This window comes from Geotrypetes seraphini, chromosome 11 (assembly GCF_902459505.1).
Source record: "Geotrypetes seraphini chromosome 11, aGeoSer1.1, whole genome shotgun sequence".
Taxonomy (NCBI): Eukaryota; Metazoa; Chordata; class Amphibia; order Gymnophiona; family Dermophiidae; genus Geotrypetes; species Geotrypetes seraphini.
Genome location: NC_047094.1, coordinates 66847410 through 66868652, shown reverse-complemented (window position 1 = coordinate 66868652; position 21243 = coordinate 66847410). Strand labels below are relative to the sequence as shown.

At 43.6% G+C, this 21243-nt stretch overlaps 1 protein-coding gene across 1 annotated transcript in view; it reads left to right on the top strand.

The window, feature by feature from the left end:
• Nucleotides 1-21243, top strand: part of LOC117368842 — a 211742-nt gene that overhangs the window by 41028 nt on the left and 149471 nt on the right. Inside the window, 4 exon segments of the mRNA XM_033962586.1 lie at nt 8672-8821; nt 8902-8996; nt 14805-14846; nt 16311-16330. Of these exon segments, the coding sequence (XP_033818477.1) occupies nt 8672-8821; nt 8902-8996; nt 14805-14846; nt 16311-16330 (307 nt within the window).

The window sequence follows — 21243 nt, the reverse complement described above, 5'->3', positions numbered from 1 at the left end:
AGGAGACACTAGGGGCACCATGGACACGGGACGGAGGCACTGGGGACACTATGGACACGGGAAGCAGGCACTGGGGCCACCATGGACACGGGAAGGAGGCACTGGGGGCACTATGGACACGGGAAGAAGGCACTGGGGGCACTATGGACACGGGAAGCAGGCACTGGGGCCACCATGGACACGGGAAGGAGGCACTGGGGGCACTATGGACACGGGAAGAAGGCACTGGGGGCACTATGGACACAGGACAGAGGCACTGGGGGCACTAAGGACACAGGATGGGGGCACTGGGAGCACCATGGACACGGGACAGAGGCACTGGGGCCATCATGGACACGGGACAGAGGCAGTGGGGGCACCATGGTCACAAGAAGGAGGCACTGGGGGCACCATGGACACGGGACGGAGGCACTGGGGGCACTAAGGACATGAGAAGGAAGGAGGGAGGGAATAGAAAGGGACAATTGTTAGGCCTGAGTGCAGAAAGAAAGGATACACAGTCAATTAATAGATGTCACCTTTTGATGAAATAAATAAATGGTCACGTTATCTCTGACTTACTTTTGCTGTAGCAGAGTCGGCAGCTGTGCTGAGGTGCAGGAAGGTCCCGCACTGACTCGTCTGCCAGCTCTGCTCCGGAAGAAGTAAGTTACATCGGAGGGAGTGGACCCAGCAGATGCAGTCATTGCGGGACTTTGCCACAACTCCCTGCGTCTGCCGGGTCCACCCCCTCCGACGTAACTTACTTCTTCTGGAGCAGAGTCAGCAGATGAGTCATCGCGGGACCTTCCAGCATACGGCTGCTGAGTCCGCTCCAGAGCAAGTATGTCGGAGTTGGATGGACTGGCAGCCGGCAGCTACAATCATCGTGGGACCTTGCTGCATAAAGGGAGAGAAAGGAGCAGGATTGCTGGAATGGAAGAGTGGTGGAGGGAAATAAAGGGGGCAGGGTGGTATGGAAGGGTGGTGCTGATAGAATAGATGTACAGAGAAAGGGGGAGCGACATAAGGGGGAAGGATATTAGAGGGAGAGAAAGGGGACAGATGCTGATTGAAGAGGGGTGGATGGCGAGAGAAAGGGCAGACATTGGGGAGCCTATGCTGGATGGAGTGCAGATGGGAGAGATAAGGGAGAAAATGCAGGAAGGAAATGGGAGGAGAGAAAGAGAGGAGCAGACGCTGGATGGAAGTGGACAAAGAGAGAAGGTACTAGATGGAAGGGTTGGAGAAAGAGGGTACTTGATGGAAGGAGGGGATAAATAAAAGGAGAGCACATTATGGGGAGAAAAGGATTGAGTTAGGGAAACACTAGAGGGGTGAGGGAAAGAGGTAGTAAGCTTTAGGTAGACAGTAAAGGACATTGATGAGAGGGTAGTAAGAACGTAATCTAGACAGATGCAGAAAAGGAAAATGAGGGAATAAAGGGAAAGGGATTGCAGAGGAGAGGTGTAGGAGAGGGAAGGAGAGGAGAGAGATGCCAGACCAAAGGGGGTGAAAGGAGAGATGGAAGGGGGAGGCATACAGTTTCTGGAAGGGGCATAGAAGGAGAGAAGATGCCATATAGGGGAAGAGAGACGGCAGACAGTGGATGGAAGGAAGAGAGTTACAAGAAGAAGAGGAAAGCAGAAACCACAGAAGACAAAGTTAGAAAAAAATTTGTATTTATTTATTGCTTTAGGAGACATGTGTCACTGTTTCTGTGGTGCACTCTATGCAGAGTCCAGCTTCTTACTGGTTCAATTTAACCTTTGTCTATGTATTTCTATTTTATCCCCCCTTTTACAAAACTGTGGAGCGTTTTTTAGCGCCAGCCATGGTGGTAGCAGCTCTGATGCTCAGAATTCTATGAGCGTCAGAGCTGTTACCACCGTGGCTAAATTTCACACTACAGTTTTGTAAAAGGGGGAGGGGTTAGTTTGTGATGACATATTCCATACTAGGCGAAGGTGTTTTCTGTGTTCTGTGTGTTCGAAAGATGTTTTTTTGTTAGGATTGACTGCAGGATTGATCTGTACTAGTCTGGCTTGTTTAGTTTTACAATGGGTGTATTGATGTTGTACTGCTCACTGCAGTATGTAAGATGCTGCCTTTTCCTAGGTACTCATGTGTGACATGTGGCTTGTTACTAAAAATCATGTTTTTCGTACAGATGGGGGGGGGTGTCAAAAAATGATGGGTCCCGGGTATCACATATGCTAGGTACACCACTGAGTATTTCCCTGCAGTTTTATCGAGTGTCCCCTACTCTTTGTAATTTTTGATGGAGTGTAAAATCAATCCACTTGTATCCGTTCTACTCCACTCAGGATTTTGTAGACTTCAATCATATCTCCCCTTAGCCTTCTCTTTTCCAAACTGAAGAGCCCTAACCTTTTTAGTCTTTCCTCATACGAGAGGAGTTCCATCCCCTTTGTCATCTTGGTCGCTCTTCTTTAAACCTTTTCTAGTGCCACTATATCTTTCTTGAGATAAGGAGACAGAATTGAACGCAGTACTCTAGATGAGGTTGCACCATTGAGCGATACAGGGGTATTATAACATTTTTAGTCTTGTTAACCATCCCTTTTTTAATAATTCCTAGCATCCTGTTTGCTTCCTTGGCCACCGCCGCACATTGGGTGGAAGGTTTCATCGTATTGTCTACAGTGACACCCAGATCCTTTTCTCGGGCAATCCCTAAAGCGGACCCTAGCATCTGGTAACTGTGATTCAGGTTATTCTTCCCAATGTACATCACTTTGTATTTGTCCACAGTAAATTTCATCTGCCACTTGGATGCCCAGTCTTCCAATTTCCTAAGGTCTGCCTGTAATTTTTCACAATCAGCAAGTGTTTAACAACTTTGAACAATTTAGTGTCCCTAAGTTCCTTCAAAACCCTCAGATGTACACCATCTGGCCCCATCATTTTGTCTACCTTTAATTTAGCTAGCTCCTCATGAACACAACCTTCTGAAAATTGATCAGGGTCTACCACTTCTCCATCCCTATTCGTTTTTGTCTTCTGCTGCCCCACTCCCAGCGCTTCAGCCGTGAACAGAGAACAGAAATATTTGTTAAGCAATTCAGCCTTTTCTTTATCAGCTTCTACATATTCCTTCCCTTCATCTTTGAGTCTCACAGTGCCACTTTTGCACTTCTTCCTATCACTGATATATCTAAAAAATGTCTTGTCTCCCCATTTTACAGTGTCGGCTGTTTTTTTCTTCCATGTGCATCTTTCCTGACTATACGACCAGCCTCTCTTAACTTTTCCAGATAATTTTGCATGTCTTCTTCTTTCTGCAATCTTGTATAGTTTATGAAAGCTAACCTCATATTTCTTACCTTCTCAGCTACTAATTTTGAGAACCATTTACAGTGGTACCTTGGATTACGAGCATAATCCGTTCCAGAAGCATGCTCATAATCCAAAATGCTCGTTTATCAAAGTGAGTTTCCCCATAGGAAATAATGGAAATTCGCTTTGATATGTTCCCACCCCCCCCCGAGGCCAGCGGCGCTGCTCTATTCCCCCCTCCCCCCGAGAACCGGCATTGATCCCCCTGAAGGCCCCCCCCTTCGATCTGGCACTTCCCCCCCCCCCCGTGATCTGGCACCCCCCGCGATCCAGCAACCCCCCCCACCGCGATTGTACACAAACACCCCCCGCCGCTGCTTACTGTCATCTGGGCACTGGCACCGGCATGTCCTGTGCGTTGGTGCTGGTGCCCGATGATCGGCCTCCTCTTCTTGCTGGGCCTTGAGCATCTGCGCATGCTTAAGGCCTGCGAGTTGTTAGAGTGGTCAATGGGTTCCCACCAAATTCTTGGGATATCAAACTTCATGGCTCTCTTTGCCCCTCTGTACCAACCTGTAGAAGAACAAAATGAAATTGTGGTAATGACAATAAATTTATTTCACCTATGACTAATGTTTATAAGATTTTTGCAACCTGTTTTAGAAGCATCTATGTACTACAAAGGTGCCCGAACTGACCAGATGACCACTGCATGCTAGTGCTGCCCGATTCAGGGAAAATTTTTTCCATTTGATTTGGTCTATTGAATCGATTTTTCAATTTGATTCAATTTTCCTGTTCAATTGGGTGGGGTTCTTTTATTTATTTATTTTCAAACATCCTGGCAGGTTTATTTTGTAGCCTTTCCACCCATCCCCCCCTTTCCCCTCTCCAACCCCACAACTTTTCCTCTCTTTGTTAGGTCCTAGCTCACGCTCGCTGTCTAACATCAGCTCTGGCAGGATACACATTTCGAATCTGATATATTGTAATCACAAAATAGAAAGTAAAATTATTTTTTCTATCTTCCACTGCTATAGCCAACATTTGTTTCTTTCCCACTATCTATCATCTCTATTTTTTTCTCTCTCTCTCTTTCCTTGCCTTGTGCCTTGGGTCAAACTTCTCTATTCCCTTCCATGCAGCATCTTTCCTTTCCTCCCATCCATTATGATGTGCAGCATTTCTTTCTCTCTCCCCATGCACCATTTCTCCCTGCCCTCCACCCTATGTCCAACATTTCTTCCTCTCTCTTCTCCATGCATGCCTTCCTCTCATCCACCATATGCAGGATTTCTCCCTCCCGCCCCTTTCTACCTCTTCTCTCCCTTCCTCTCCTCCACCCCAATTCTTCATCTCTATTCTCTACCCCCATGTGCAGCATCTTTCCTCCCCTCTCATCCCCCTGTGCAGTAGTTTTCCATCCCTCTCTCCCATCCCCCTGTGGAGCAGCACCCCACTGACTCTCCCACCTTGAGAACTGCCATACCTCTGAGATCTCCTAAAACGACAGCAGCAGTGGCGGTAGACTGTCAGTAAAAGCATCACTGAATGGAAGACTTATAGCCTGCCCCAGTAGGGCTTCCCTCTGCTGCATCATAAGTGATGCAGCAGAGGGAAGACCCCAGTGGAGCAGGCTGCAAGCAGCCCGCTCAGAATGATGCTGCTGCTGCTTTAGGAGGCCTCAGAGGTATGTCAGGTCTCACTGGGGTGGGGTTCGCTGGATCGGTGAGTCCAATTTTCTTGAACAATGAATCAATTTGAATTGGTGAATTGGGCAGCACTACTCCATGCATCAAAGTAAGACATCCCTACACTCCCCCCATGCTCACTGACCCTCTTCCACTACAGAGCCAGAACATCAGCATCTGGTATGGGGAAGCCTGGTAGAGCATCACACAGATGTGCAGAGTTACTTGATGAGTGACTAGTAAACCATAGAGAGGACGACCAAGGTTCATAAGTCATGCTAATCACTACATTTTTTGTAGAAATATTAGCTCATCCAAACCCTACTATACTGCTGTATAGGTGCCACCTGCAGCCAAAAGGACTACTGGGGTGATATATAGGTGGGAATAGTAGATTTTGGGGGCTCACCATAAATTATAAGGAGTTCTGGTAAGATATACATCTGGCACTCTTTAAGTGAAGTTCACAGCAATGCTCTCTAAAGTGTCCCACTACTCTGTTGGGATGTCTATATAGCCAGTCCAAATGGCTTGCATTTGGACGTTTTCAACATGGATGAAAATGGGGTATAAAGTTAGACATCCCAGTGGTCAAGACATCTGTATAAAATTTTCAAAATAATAATTATATTTGGATGTCCAGCAGTTGCTATTCGAAAATGGTCATTTCTGTTCCTCTGACTTTAGACGTGCAACTGCTAGTCACTCCAGGCCCTAGTGGATCCATCTGTAAAATGTCCATCATGAGCTGTAGAGGTAGTCTCGTGGTTCACATCCTTGCAACTCAAGTATAAAATAAGTACCTGTGAATAATATGTAAACCACTTTGATTGTAACCCCGGAAAGGCAGTATATCAAATCGTATCCCTTTCATGACTGCTGCTAGAGATCGCCTGCCTGCTTAAAATCACTTTGAATATCAAGCCCATTTTTGCTGCCACAGCTGAATATTCAGCCAAACCTCTTTAATGAGAACATGAACATCTCTGATAGAGTAAAATCAAAATATTCGGTATACAAATACTACAGGAATTAAGAAAGTTTTTGTAACTTTGGTATATCTGTCATATCCTCAACAGTAACCCAACTCCTTCTTATAAACCCTTCTTATAAACCATCGCTGGACCCTACCTGCCCCTCCAATTATCACATTCCCTCCTCCCCTTCTTATCCAAGCTACTTGAATGTGATGTTCACCGCCATTGTCTTGACTTTCTCTCATCTTGAGCTGTCCTTGATCTTCTTCAATCAGGATTTCGCCCTCTTCATTCTATGGAAACTGCCCTTTCTAGAGTCTCCAACGACCTGCTCCTGGCCAGATCCAAAGGCCTCTAGTCCATACTCATCCTCCTTAATCTATCTGAAGCTTTTGACACTGTAGATCACTGCCTACTCATCAATACAGTGTCCTTGTTGTGTTTCAGAGCTCTGTTATCTCTTGGTTTTCCTCCTGTCTTTCTCATTGCACTTTTAGTGTAAACTCTAGGATCCTGTTCTGCCGCCATTCAGAGCTCTGTCCTCTTTTTTTCTCCATCCAAACTTCTTCCCTTGGTGCCCTAATCTCCTCTCATGACTTCCACCTCTATGCTCACAAATCTAAATCTCTATGCCTGAAATTTCTAGAGGAATTGAGGCCTGAGTATCAGCCTGCCTGTCTGTCATTGCCACCTGGACGTCTCACCGACATCTAAAATTAAACATGGCCAAGACTGAACTCCTTATCTTTCTTCTTAAGCCTGTCTCTCCCCTTCCCCCCTTCTCCATATTGGTAGATAACACTCTCATCCACCCTGCCTCATCAGTTTGAAACCTCGGAGTCATTTTTAACTCATCTCATTTCTTCTCTTCACATACCCAACAGACTGCCAAAACTTGTTTCTTTCTCTATAATATTGCTATAATCTGGCCTCTCCTTTCTGAGCACACTGCCAAGACCCTCATCCATGCTCTCATCACCTCTTGCTTGGATTGCCACAATGTCCTTCTCACAGGTCTTCTGCTAAGTCATCTCTCTCCCCTTCAATCTGTTCAGAATTCTGCTGTGCACCTTGTATTTCACCAGTGTTATTATGCTCATGTTACTTCTCTCCTTAAGTCACTTCACTGGCTCCCTGTTCATCTCCACATACAGCTCTTCAGTATCTCTCCTCCCTTGGCTCTCCCTATATTCCACCCCAGAAGCTCCATTCATCAGGTGAATCTCTCTTGTCAAAGCCCTTCTCCTCTACTGCCAACTCCTGACTCTGTCCCTTCTGCCTTGCTGTGCCTTCTACCTGGAACATTCTGCCTGACTTAGTGCATCAGGTCCCTTCTCATGTGGTGTTCAAATCCAGGCTAAAAACTTACTTTTTTGAAACTGCATTTATGTCTTACCCTGACAACTTGTAAAGCACCCATATCTGTTGTCATTCCCTCTTTGCTCCCCTACTTCTGTCCCTTATATTTCCCCCACCTAAATAATATGTATGTCACCTTTGTCCTATGTCTGTCTTAATTAGATTGTAAGCTCTTCGAGCAGGGACCATCTCTTGCATGTTTGTTGTACGGTGCTGCATGGTGTGGTAGCGCTTTATAAATACAGTGTTCTCCCGCTCATTTGCGGTTCGCGAATCGCTCTCGCTCATTCGCGGTCTGCTCCAACCACCTCTTCCTGTAGTAAAGTCAGGCTATACCAATCAGGAGCTGCATGTCAAATCAGCTCCTAATTGGTGGTAGTCCGACTTTACTACAGGAAGAGGCAGTTGGAGCAGACCGTATGTGATTTCCTCCACCCACCGGTGCTCCAGCTGCCCTCTCCTGCATCTCCAGCTGCCATCTCCTGCCTCCCTGCCTTTTGACAGGCAAAAAACCACATTTGTGGTTTATTCAAATTTGTGGGACTTCCTGGAATGGAACCCCGCGAATTTCAAGGGAGTACTATAATACATAATAGTAGTAGAAGTAATATGAGGTGTGTAACCATGTAGCATAGTGCTCTGTTTGAGCATCTATCCAATTCACTGACACTTGGAATTTTTTTTAGCACAATCCTGACTCAACCACAAAAGATTTCTTTAATGGAAAAACATAGCTACAGATGTTCTTGACAAAGAGTGATTGGGGTGATCTCCTGTGGGAAACCACACAAGATATTCATGGAGGAAGTTCCCATGTATATTTTATAGCCCAGCAGTTTCTTCCTGCTCCTTTGGATTTTCTGCATATTTATAACCAGGAGCCTTCACTCAGAACCAGCAGGGGTTTCCCTCTATTTAATTAAATCAGTCATTATAATGAATCTTGGCTAGGAGTTCGCACATAAGAGCTTCTTCCACAATCATAATTGTGAGCCCTATATTATCACTGTTGAGTAAAGACTGGATTCTGAATGTCTTGGGAGGGCTCCATGGATTATTTTTCAATGCCAAGTTTTGGGGCTGTTCTTCCATGTTTATTTAATATTTGATACACCGCATTGGCTGAAGCATCTATATGGATTACGTTTCATTAAGATAATGCAATAATTTAAGAAAGAGGGCTAGAATTAGGTTGAAGTAGGAAAGAGTAATGGAAATGGAACTACATAATTGACAGTAAAGATGAGTAAAGTATAGTAGAAGGTCAGAAGTGTGCTTCTGAATATGTATTGATCGCCATTGGATCTTATATGAAAATCCCCTTTGGTGCAGTTGTAGTGACCTGGATGCTCCATATTTTCACAGCATCACCGGTGGAACAGCATGACAATATGCATGACAATACCTGGCAGACTGCAGTAGGAGTTACTATTGGTGCTGTCCTTGGTGCTGCTCTATTGACCATCACAGCTGTTCTGTACAAGAAGGGTTGCAACTGTCAGAGAAAAGGAAATGGTAAGTATAGCACACCCATCAAGCTTTGTTATTCATGAATTGAGATTTGGGCCAAATTCTGTTTGTCTTCTCACCCTCAGATGCTGGAGGGAACGTATACGAGGTTCCGGATGTTAGTGGAGTACCTCCACACCAGTATAGCAACATTATACCTCAGAGACAAGAAGGAATTTATGTGAGTAATAGCCATTTCTCTGTCAATAAACAGGATTAATCTGCCACACAAGTGGGCAACATCATCCAATGGTGCCAAAACAAATGGCTCTTTCAGAGCCAAGAAAGAACTAGAAATCTTCCAAGCAGGTGTGGGAATTCCTATATCATCCCTTTTCTGATTAGCCTCGTCAGTCTTTTCTCATTCTTGTTACTGCCCAGACATGTTTAAGTTTCTTCCTCATTACAGAAGAGGTGAAGAAAACAAACCATCAACACTGAGAAAAATATTTAAAATATATACAATTATAAATAGCAGAAGACAATTGATTCCAAAAAACACATAATCTCACTCATTGTCTCTTCAGTCTGGTAGGATGCAATGGAACATAAGAAAATAAGAACATATGAGTTGCCATATTGGGATAGACCAAAGGTGCATCAAGCCCAGTATCCTGTTTTCCACAGTGGCCAACCCAGGTCACAAGTACCTAGCAAGATTCCCTGAAGAAAAACAGATTTTATGCTGCTTATCTTACTACTCTACTACTACTTATAGCACTTATCCTGGAAATAAGCACTGGGTTTCCTCAAGCCATCTCAATAATAGCTTATGGACTTTTTGTTTTGTTTTTTTGTTTTTTAAAAGTCCAAACTTTTATTAAACTCTGCTAAGCTAACTGTTTTTACTTCATTTTACAGCAACAAATTATTTCTGCCAGTTTGTTTTAAATCTACTACTTAGTAGCTTCATTGCATGCCTCCTAGTCCTAGTATTTTTGGAAAAAGTAAAAAAGCAATTCACATCTACCTGACCCAGGCCACTCAGTATTTTATAGACATCTATAATATCTCCCCTGAGCCATCTCTTCTCCAACTGGGGGTATCTAAATTCCATCTAGGACAGTCCTGGGAAAGCTTCGAATATTCCTGCAGGACGAATATTCATCCAGGTTTAAGCCTGCCCGATGCCCACCTCTCAGCAAACCCCTTTGGGCTCTGGACATTCAATGGCATGGAGGTCCTGATGGATGTCCAGAAAGTTGGTTTTGATGATCAGCACTTGGACTTCCCAGCTATTAGGATGTCCAAGTGCAGACTTAGGCAGCTTTGTAGACATTTCAATGTTTTCATTATGAGTCTGAGAGGCATACAGTGGCGTACCTAGCATGTGTGACACTCGGGGCCCATTATTTTTTGGCACCCCCCATCTGTATGAAAAACATGATTTTTAGTAACAAGCCACACGTCACATATGAGTACTTAGGAAAAGGCAGCATCTTACATACTGCAGTGAGAAGTACAACAGCAATACACCTATTGTAAAACTAAACAAGCCAGACTAATATAGATCAATCCTGCAGTCAATCCTAACAGAAAACCATGCCTTTCGAATACACAGAACACAGAAAACACCTTCGCCTAGTATGGAATAAGTAATCACAAACTTACCCCTCCCCCTTTTACAAAACTGTAGTGTGGATTTTAGCCACGGTGGTAACAGCTCTGACGCTCATAGAATTCTGAGCACCAGAGCTGCTACCACCACGGCTGGCGCTAAAAAAACACTCCACAGTTTTGTAAAAGGGGGGATAAAATAGAAATACATAGACAAAGGTTAAATTGAACCAGCAAGAAGCTGGACTCTGCATACAATGCAATACCACAGAAACAGTAACACGTCTCCTAAAGCAATAAATAAATTAAAAATTTTTGTTCTACCTTTGTCTTCTCTGGTTTCTGCTTTCCTCTTCTTTTTGTTACTCTCTTCCTTTCATCCACTGTCTGCCACCTCTCTGCCCCTATATGACATCTTCTTTCCATCTATGCCCCTTCCAGAAACTGTATGCCTCCCCCTTCCATCTATCCTTTCACCCCATTGGTCTGGTATCTGTCTCCTCTCCTTCCTCCCTGCTCTGGCATCTCTCTCCCCGCTCCCTTCCTCCTGTTCTTCCCTGGTCTTCCTTCTCAATTTATTTTCTGCCTTTGTCTAACTTTTTTTTTACTATTCAGTCCTCAATTTCCCTCTTTCACTGTGTCTACCTATAGCTTGCCACCTCTTTCCCTCACTCCTTCCAGTAACTAACTCTATCCTCTTCCCTCTATCCTGCATGTGCCCTTTTTTTCTTTCTCCTCCCCACTTCCTTCCAGCATCTGCTCCCCCTTTCCCTCACACTTCCATTCAGCAGCTGGCCTTCCTCTCCCCCACACTTCCATTCAGTGTCTGTTTCCCTCTCTCTACCCCTTCCATCTACTGTTCACCCTCTATCTCGCCCCTTCCATTCACTGCCCTCTGTGCTCTTTCTATCCAGTGTGCACCCTCTCTCTCTCTCTCTCTCTCTCTTCCATATGGCATCTTCCCTCTTTCTATGCTCCTTCCATAAACTATCTATCCCATGCCTCTTCTCTCCTTTGTACATGATTGATTTCAACTCTGTCACCTCTCCGTTTTTCTCTCTCTGTCACCACCCCCTTCCCTATGCTCTGGCATCTCTCTCTTCTTTCTTTCCTTCCTACCTCACAGTCTGGCATCATCCCTTCCCTGATTCCCGGCATCTCTCTCCCTCCCCCTCCATACTCTGACATCTCCTCCTTCCTTTCCCCCTTCCTTTTCCCTTCATCTGGCATACCTTCCTCCTTCCCTCCATGCCCTGGCGTCTCTTCTTCCCTTTAAGCCCTGGCATCTCCTTTCATTCCCTCCAGTTGGGTAGAGCAACACTCTCCCCAATTCTCTCCCCCTCTGCTCCCTTTCCTCCTTCTGACCCAAGGCCTGGTGTCCTGAACTTCTTTGGGCAGCAGCAGCATTCACAATTCACTGCTGTTGCCGGCTTCAGGCCTTCCTCTCTGTCGGGTCCTGTCTTCATGAAAACAGGAAGTAGGCAGGACCCGGCAGAGAGGAAGGCCTGAAGCCGGCAAAAGCAGCAAATTGTAAATGCTGCTGCTGCCCGAAGAAGATAATGGCACCAGGCCTTGGAGCACCTGAGGCAATCGCTTCTCTCCCCTCCCAGCCGAACCCCCGCTGACCCTCCTATCTCTCCCCCCCAAGTGAACCTTTCTGACCCTCCCAGCGAGAGCAGCAAACCTCCCTCCAGTAGCGTCAGCTGCTTCGCGGCTTTCTCCTGCCGGTGCAGCGTCGCTGATGACGTCATCAGTGACGTGGCAGAGGGAGGAGAAAGCCGCGAAGAAGCCGACGCTACTGGAGGTTAGGTTTATTGCTCTCGCTGGGAGGGTGGGAGCGCGATAGGCACCCGGGGTGGACACCCCCCCCCCCTTGGTACGCCACTGGAGGCATACATTCCATAAATTTTCAATAAAGCACCATCATAGCAAAGATACAAAAAGTTAGATCATAAGCGCACTAGGGACAGAGAAAGTACTGGTATATAATACATAGGCTGCTTTAGTTGTACCACAGTAAGGCAGTATATCAAATACATAACCAATACCCTTATCCTTTAGCAAGAAAAGTTGGAAAGTGACAGTGCATTTAACCAATCTAGTCTAGAGAATATATTGTATTGGACATGAGAAGCATTGGTGCCGATATCATTTGGAACTCCATACAAATAAAAAAATTATTAGCCCTGCTGCTCCTCACACCTGACTCAGTGCTGAGTTTCCAAATGCTTTTCCTCAGAGGCTAGTATAACTGCTGTTCAAACATGTTTAGAGTTCAACTAACCCCTTGCAGTCACACTAGAACCTTGAGGAAGAGTGCTTCAAAACTTTGTGCTGGGTTGGGTATAAGGAGCGGCAGTGCTGATAACATCCTTATTCAAACCAAGCCTCAAAAGTTGAGTACGTGCACATTTAAAGTTTTGCATATGTCAGTCAAACCTGTATGAATAGTAACCTTAAGCTATGCTGGCACTATAAAGTATGTTTGGAACCATCAAGATACGAGTCTTAATGAGGTTAATATTAATGGTGCCTAGTTTAAGAGCGTAAGTAGGTGCCTACATAAGGACTATTTTATAAAGATAAGTATATTCTTGCTTGTCTTTATAAAATACTAGTGGCAGAAATCAGGCCTAACATGCAGGTGCAGACATTTTCACCTGTCCAAATGCAAAATCTCTTGTAAAATAGGTGAAGGACTTCATGTGGATGTCTCTCTATCTCCAGATGGAACAATGATTTTTTAAAAAAGCTGAATGTTTCTAAACAAAATGTGTAAAACTAATCCACATTTGCATGAGAGAAGCTTTTTATAACTGTTGCTCCCTGACTAATAGAGTACCCTGATCCCATATTCTCAGCCTCCCCAATCACCTAACTTCCCCGTGACATCAGATTTCTCATCACCTCCCCCTGAGCCCCCTCCAGAACTCTTCCCTATCTGAAGACCAGCGGCACAAGTAGACCCTCCTTACAGCATTTGCAAAAGTGAGCACAGATATCCCAATAAGGGGAAAAGTCAAAACCAATGAAGATTTTTAAGTCGGATTTTTAACATCCAAGCTGCTCTTTCTCCTTCAATTATTTTACTAAAATCTGAGGCTCCTATGCTTAACTTACCTCAGACTCAACACACTTTATTTGATACACTTATTATTATAGCATTAAGACTTATACTCTCTAATTGGAAGTCATTTGAATCTATTTCAATCCATTTTTGGTTTCAGTCAGTGCTTCTTCAACATAAACATGAAATGTTGATTTCCACTTATACACCCATGTCTTCCAAGGCTCGTCTAAAATGGTCTGCCTTCATAGACTATCTTAACCTTCTTTGATTCTCTCTTCTAGCTTTCTCTTCTTCTCTTTCTCTCCTTCTTCTCCTTTCTTTCTTTGACCTCTGAGGGATTTTCTTTCTTCTTTTCTACCCTTTCCTTCCCCTTCCTTTCCTTCGTTTAGCCTCTCCTCCCCTCCCTTTTTACTCTTTTCTCTCCCTTCTTTCACTTTTCTTTCCCTCACCCCCCTTGTCTTCTCTTCCTATCACTTTTACCTTCCCTTTTTGTGTAACATAATTGGACATGCTTGACCATCGTACTGTATTATATTATCTATTATCATTAATCCCTGATTTCTTTGATATTGTCCTTGATTGTTTTTATGACCCTTGTACACCTTTTTCCTTTTTGTATTTCACTAAAACTCAATAAAATTTCAAGTTAAAAAAAAAGAAGACCCTCCTTACAAAAACCATCTCCTCACTGCCACCATCCCATCTCAACTCCATCCCTATTGGGGATTTCAGGTGTATAGGGTGAGTAAGATGGATTCCCAGTCACTCCTGCTTTCAATAAACTAGGGGCTCCTTTTACGAAGGTGCGCTACGGGTTTTACCGCACGCACTGGATTAGCACGCGCTAGCCAATAATCTACCGCCTGCTCAAAAGGAGGCAGTAGCGGCTAGCACACATGGCATTTTAGCACGCACTATTCCGCGCGTTAAGGCCTTAGCATGCCTTTGTAAAAGGAGCCCTAGGTTTCAAAATGGTAGCTATGATCCCTAGCTGTAATCTCTCAGTAATACCACTAGGGGTCAGGATACTAAATAAGAACATTTTGTAACTTTGACATAGATACCTTTCTTAAAAAAATTACTCCCTAAATGTGTTAGTCTATAGGGTGTTGTCATCCTCTTGGTTTTTGCTTCATTATACTAATACAGCTTCCTCTCTAGATGTCCTTATCAATCCCATGGCTATTTTCCAGGGAGAAGGTACAAATGGATTTTAGAGGGAGGGGTAGAAAGGCAGAACAGCACAGATAAAAACTTCTAACAGAACATAGGCAGCTGAAATGAACAAACTAGGTAGTTGAGAGGTTCTTCATTGCTGATATCTTCTATGTTTATATAATATTCTTCATCTTTCTCCTACAGATTAATACCCTGAATCCCAAAGCGCCTGATTCTACTTATACAGTAAGAAAAAATGATATGAACATTAAAAAGATATTGAGTCTACACAAGCTACTTTCTTTTCTTCCCTCTAAAAAATTTTATATCTTGTCAGATATACAATAAGGGAAATTCTTTAAAGGGCTCCAACATTTAGATGCAAATTATGTAGCTCAGCTTTGTATAGTGCTATTCTGGAAGATGCAGTGATTGGGAAGATTCAACTTCTATTAAAAAAAAACAACGCCACTTAAATAGCTGCTCTGGCACAGCACAGAAAATCAATCTTTAATGGAGGAAAAAGACTCAGACATGAAGAGAGCAATCACAATAACTTTACTCTTTAGACATCGCTGGCTCAAAAAAAAACCCTCCAGAACGTTGTGGAAAATAGCGAGGGTGTTATGACTAAACAGACACCAATTAGTGGCTCAATATGCATATTTTAGTATCCATTTAAGAAGTGCCACGGAGTGTGTGTATGAGTGATGACCTCTCACATGACTATCCATTTATCGGCTAAATATTGCCACTAAGGGGAGGTTATTAAGGTTTGGTAAAAGATGTGCTTTTATTGTACCTTGATTTACAATGGGAATCACCAACCTGCAGTGTCTCCTCTTCTTCATTCCTTTCCCCGTTCATTTTCCTCTACCCTCCATCTCCCTTTTGACTTAGGTCAATTAATCAAATATACAAATGTGGAAAAAAATCACCTTCCCTATCCTATTAAATGATGTAGCTCCTTTTCCTACTTTTATTATAGACTGTAAACCACTGGGGGTCTGCTTGTCAGCAGTACCTGTATAGCAAATCATGAATAACAAATAAAAGATATCAGTGCCATAGGTTGATAACTCCTGTGGTACAAGAATAACCTTGCTTGTAAGCTATCTCACAAATAACATTATTCTATTCCACAAAAGGATTGATGCTTCCAGGCTGCATGTTAAAGGGTCCAGCAGCCTTCATCAGTGGCAATGTCCAGATCGCTCTCTCCCCCCCTCCTCCCCTCTTTAATTAGGCTGAAAACCCTTCTTGGTCTCCCTCACATAAAGGGCTCACTTTGCGTTGCTCAACCAGATCCTGCCCCAGGGCCTGGTGAGAAATTTCAACTTGTGTGCACCAGCCCTTGTCCCTACCTTTGTCCTCTAAAGGAGAGGAAAATTTTGAAAGGGAGGCTTCTATGACTTGGGCCTCCCTTTACGAAACTGCGATAGCAGTTTCTAGCGTAGGGAGCCGCGCTGAATGGCCCATGCTGCTCCCAACGCTCATTGAGTTTCTATGAGCGTCGGGAGCAGCACGGGCCATTCAGCGCAGCTCCCCATGCTAGAAACTATCTCAGTTTCGCAAAAGAGGGGGTAAGTACCCATTTACCCATCAGTTTCCTTTTGAAAATATTTAATTATTGTACTAGCCTTAATGTGCAACAGACTTTAAGGTATGTATGATTTGGAAAGAGAGATTTATTTTCTTTGTTTCTTTTAGGATTTACTGTTCAGAAATCAGTCTGTTTACAATGAACTGAAGAAATAAACTGGACCCAGCAAGTGCATATGAGCCTTTCCTGTGGCATTAGTCAAAGTGTTAAGAAATCAGGACTAATTCTTGTTGATAAATCTACAGACTATAACTGATTAGACCTATTTAATAACTAGAATATCTTTTGCTAGTAACAGCAAGGATTGTTACTGTTATAACTGGAATAATACCTAAGGATAGCTGATAAATCTTCTATTGTTCATTCCCCAGACTATAACCGCTAGGCAATATTATTGAAGTATTCTCTACAAGGGTTTGCTTATAGCACATTGAAAATAACATACTTTTCTTTGTAGAGGTTTTCCTATGGAGCAGTTCCTATGATTACGGAGATTGTATTTCACACTGCATGAACTAAGTTACAAGCGGATATTTATTTTTAGTATTTATATGATTGAACATTTTGCCTTGATGGATTTACCATTGACGACATATATACCAGGTTTATGTTTGAACAAGCTGGACTGATTGTGATTTATTATTACAAACCTTTACAAGTACAAACATTTACGCTACAATATATGAACAATTTATCTCCCCCCCCCCCCCCTCTATTTCATGAGCGTCGGAGCTTTTACCGCAGCCACATTATGATGGCTGAAACTTCAGTTCTACCTACCCAGACACAGGAAGACCTGGAAAACAGCAACAATCATGAAACCAGCTATGGAAGCCTAAGAGAACATATATATAAAAGATTATTTACTATTTCCTTTCTGCCTCTGTATGGTCAATCCTGTTAAAAGGCAGGTGCCTCACAGATCTTTATCGTCAGCAACATTGCTTAACCTCTATTACCTTGGGTAATTTTACCTTGGGTAAATTTATCTTACCTTGGGTAAATTTATCTTACCTTGGGTAAATTTTTAGAAGAGATTGGGGTGTCTTTTTGTATGTTTGCATATGATGTTTTATTTTCAAATTACAGAATGGGGTGAAACATTAACTTCTGAACTGGATGGATTTATGAGTAAGATTAGTGACTGGATGAGCATGAATGACCTTCTGCTGAATATAGCGAAGACAGAATTCAGGAGGAGTTGGGCGCCCTCCTGCTGGTGATCGGGGGGTGGGACAGACGGCCTTAGCCACTATACTTAATGCGGCAGGGAGATCCCTTGCCGCGATAAGTATAGCGGCCGTGTCTACTTACATTGTAAGTATCTCTCCCTCTAATAGGGAGACGCCTAGGCCCTTTGGCGAGCTTAGGCAGTCTTGCGAGCCTCCCTAGGCTTCCGGGGCACCTTCAATTTAGGCAGCCTGCCTGGGGAGCATTTTCTTAAAAAACGTGCGTCCCAATTGGCTGATTAGACAGCTGTAGGATGCCTACAGCTGCCAAAAACCAGGACGCACTTTGCAGAATCAGGGCCAAAGTGTACAAGATGCAGGTTATGTTAATTATGGATAGTAATAATAAAAAAATCAATTGATATAAGACTGTACATATGATGATATATAAATGTAGAATGTAAACATGCATAAACCTATACATGAAAAATAAAGACATTTAAAAAAAAGTAAACAATATGGGGCTCATAATCGAAAGAGAAAAACAGCCATAAACCAGCCTAAGTCGAACATTTTCAAAATACGGTACATCCAAGTGCCAATAATAAAAACGGGTTTTGACCTAAGCCTTCATAGTGCCGCTGAATGACCATAGTTAAACGGGGCATTTCAGGAGGAGTGTCGAGGGCGGGATGTGGGCAGGCTTAGACTTAGTCATACTGCATGTATAACCAAAGGTTATATAGCACAGAATCGACAGAACTTTGACATTGTGACTTAGACCATTTAAAACATGGTCTACGTCACAAAAACCTACCTAAAGTGACCAGATAAGCACTTCAAACACATAATACAGACACCCACACACTACCACAGTGATCACCGACCCCCCCCCCTATAAAAATATTAATCACAACTTAAAAATTGTGCCTCCAGAACTTCATCACCTGGCAGCCTGGCATAGGAGAGCCTAGTCGTGCTGCACAGAGGCATCTTAAGCCGTCTTGGGGGTGGGTTAAGGATCCATGGAGAGGAGGACCCATGCCCATAAGCCCCTGTAATCACTGCATTGATATTGAAACATGTGCACTCCCCTATACACCCCCAAAACCCTTTTTTTACTGGCATATAAGTGGCTCCTGCAACCATAAGGGCTACTGGGGTGGTAGATAAGTGGGTCTAGGGGATTCTGGAGGTGGTTTGTGAGGCTCACCATAACCTATAAGGGAGCTGTAGTGAAGAGAATACATGGCACCCTTTTTGTGAAGTTCACAGCAGTGCCCTGTAAGGTACCCCACTATTTAGGTGCCATGTCTGGGTGTTCAGTCCATCACTTTGTGGACCCCTCCCACGTCCAACAGAGCTTTTTCTAGGTGTTTTTGACTTGGACGAAAAGTTGGACAAAAATGTGGTATAAAGATGGATGACTTAGCAACTTGGACGATCAGATCGACGTATACTTAGACAATTTTTGAAATGAAAAAAAATGTGGACATATTTTTCAAAAATGTGTCCTAAGCTGTTTTTTACTTTGGACGACTTGCAACTTAGACGAAAACGGACTTAGACTTTCCTTTTGATTATGCCCCTCCACAAGTATTTGAATTATGGACTTTGCATCAATATATATATACCATACATATATTATTAGCCATATATATATGATCTACACATATATTATTAGCCATATATATGTTCTACACATTTCCACTTATAGCTTATATGCAGTGTCATCACGATTATGTTATGCAATTTTTCCATAACATGTATTATTTTACAAGATGTACCCAATTACCCATTTATGTTCTCACATGCTTATTAATATGTTATATTAGATGACCTTGTCCAGATATTACATAAGATCATGTACCCTTGTATTTTATAGCTACCTTGCAGTGGCGTACCTGGCTTGTGTGACACCCGGGGCCCATCATTTTTTGGCACACCCCCCCTCCCCATCTGTACGAAAAACATGATTTTTAGTAACAAGCCACACATCACACATGAGTACCTAGGAAAAGGCAGCATCTTACATACTGCAGTGAGAAGTACAACATCAATACACCCATTGTAAAACTAAACAAGCCAGACTAGTACAGATCAATCCTGTAATCAATCCTAACAAAAATCAGAGGAGACATGATAGTGACTTTCAAGATCATGAGAGGTATCGAGAAGGTAGACAGAGATAGATTCTTCAGACTAATGGGGCCCACAAGTACAAGGGGGCACTCGGAGAAGCTGAAAGGGGACAGGTTTAGAACCAATGCTAGGAAGTTCTTTTTCACTCAGAGGGTAGTGGACACATGGAACACACTGCCGGAGGCTGTGATAGGACAGAGTACACTCCAGGGTTTTAAAGAAGGATTAGATAAATTCCTGAAAGATAGGGGGATTGAGGGATACAGATAGAGGTAGAGATGGGATATAGAGAGAGTTTAGATAGAGACCAAGGGGATTTAAGGGTTCAGACAATGATCACCGTACAGGTCATGGGCCTGATGGGCCACCGCGGGTGCTGACTGCTGGGCGCGATGGACCTCTGGTCTGACTCAGCAGAGGCAACTTCTTATGTTCTTATGTAAATCCATGCCTTTCGAACACACAGAACACAGAAAACACCTTCGCCTAGTATGGAATATCATCACAAACTTACCCCTCCCCTTTTATAAAAACTGTAGTGTGGATTTTAGCCACGGTGGTAACAGCTCTGATGTTCATAGAATTCTGAGCATCAGAGCTGCTACCACCACGGCTGGCGCTAAAAAACGCTCCACAGTTTTGTAAAAGGGGGGATAAAATAGAAATACAGACAAAGGTTAAATTGAACCAGCAAGAAGCTGGACTCTGCATACAATGCAATACTACAGAAACAGTGACACGTCTCCTAAAGCAATAAATAAATAGAAAATTTCTGTTCTACCTTTGTCTTCTCTGGTTTCTGTTTTCCTCATCTTCTTGTTACTCTCTTCCTTCCATCCACTGTCTGCCATCTCTCTGCCCCTATATAGCATCATCTCTCCTTCTATGCCCCTTCCAGAAACAGTATGCCTCACCCTTCCATCTCTCCTTTCACACCCATTGGTCTTGTATCTGTCTCCTCTCCTTCCCCCCTGCTCTGGCATCTCTCTCTCCGCTTCCTTCCTCCTGTTCTTCCCTGGTCTTCCTTCTCAATTTATTTTCTGCCTCTGTCTAAATTCTTTTTTACTATTCAGTCCTCAATTTCCCTCTTTCACTATGCCTACCTATAGCTTGCCACCTTTTTCCCTCACCCCTTCCAGTAACTAACTCTATCCTCTTCCCTCAATCCTGCATGTGCCCTTTTTTCTTTCTCCTCCCCACTTCCTTCCAGCATCTGCTCCCCCTTTCCCTCACACTTCCATTCAGCAGCTGTCCATCCTTTCCCCCACACTTCCATTCAGTGTCTGTTTCCCTTTCTCTACCCCTTCCATCTACTGTTCACCTCTATCTCACCCCTTCCATTCACTGCCCTCTGTGCTCTTTCTATCCAATGTGCACCCTCTCTCGCTTCCATATGGCATCTTCCCTCTTTCTATGCTCCTTCCATAATCTATCTATCCCGTACCCCTTCTCTCCTTTGTACATGATTGATTTCAACTCTGTCATCTCTCCGTTTTTCTCTCTCTGTCACCACCCCCTCCCCCTGGCATCTCTCTCTTCTCCTTTCTTTCCTTCCCACCTCACGGTCTGGCATCATCCCTTCCCTGATTCCCGGATCTCTCTCCTTTCATTTTCTTCCATCTCTCCCTCCCACTCCATGCTCTGACATCTCCTCATTCCTTTCCCCCTTCCTTTTCCCTTGATCTGGCATACCTTCCTCCTTCCCTCCATGCCCTGGCATCTCTTCTTC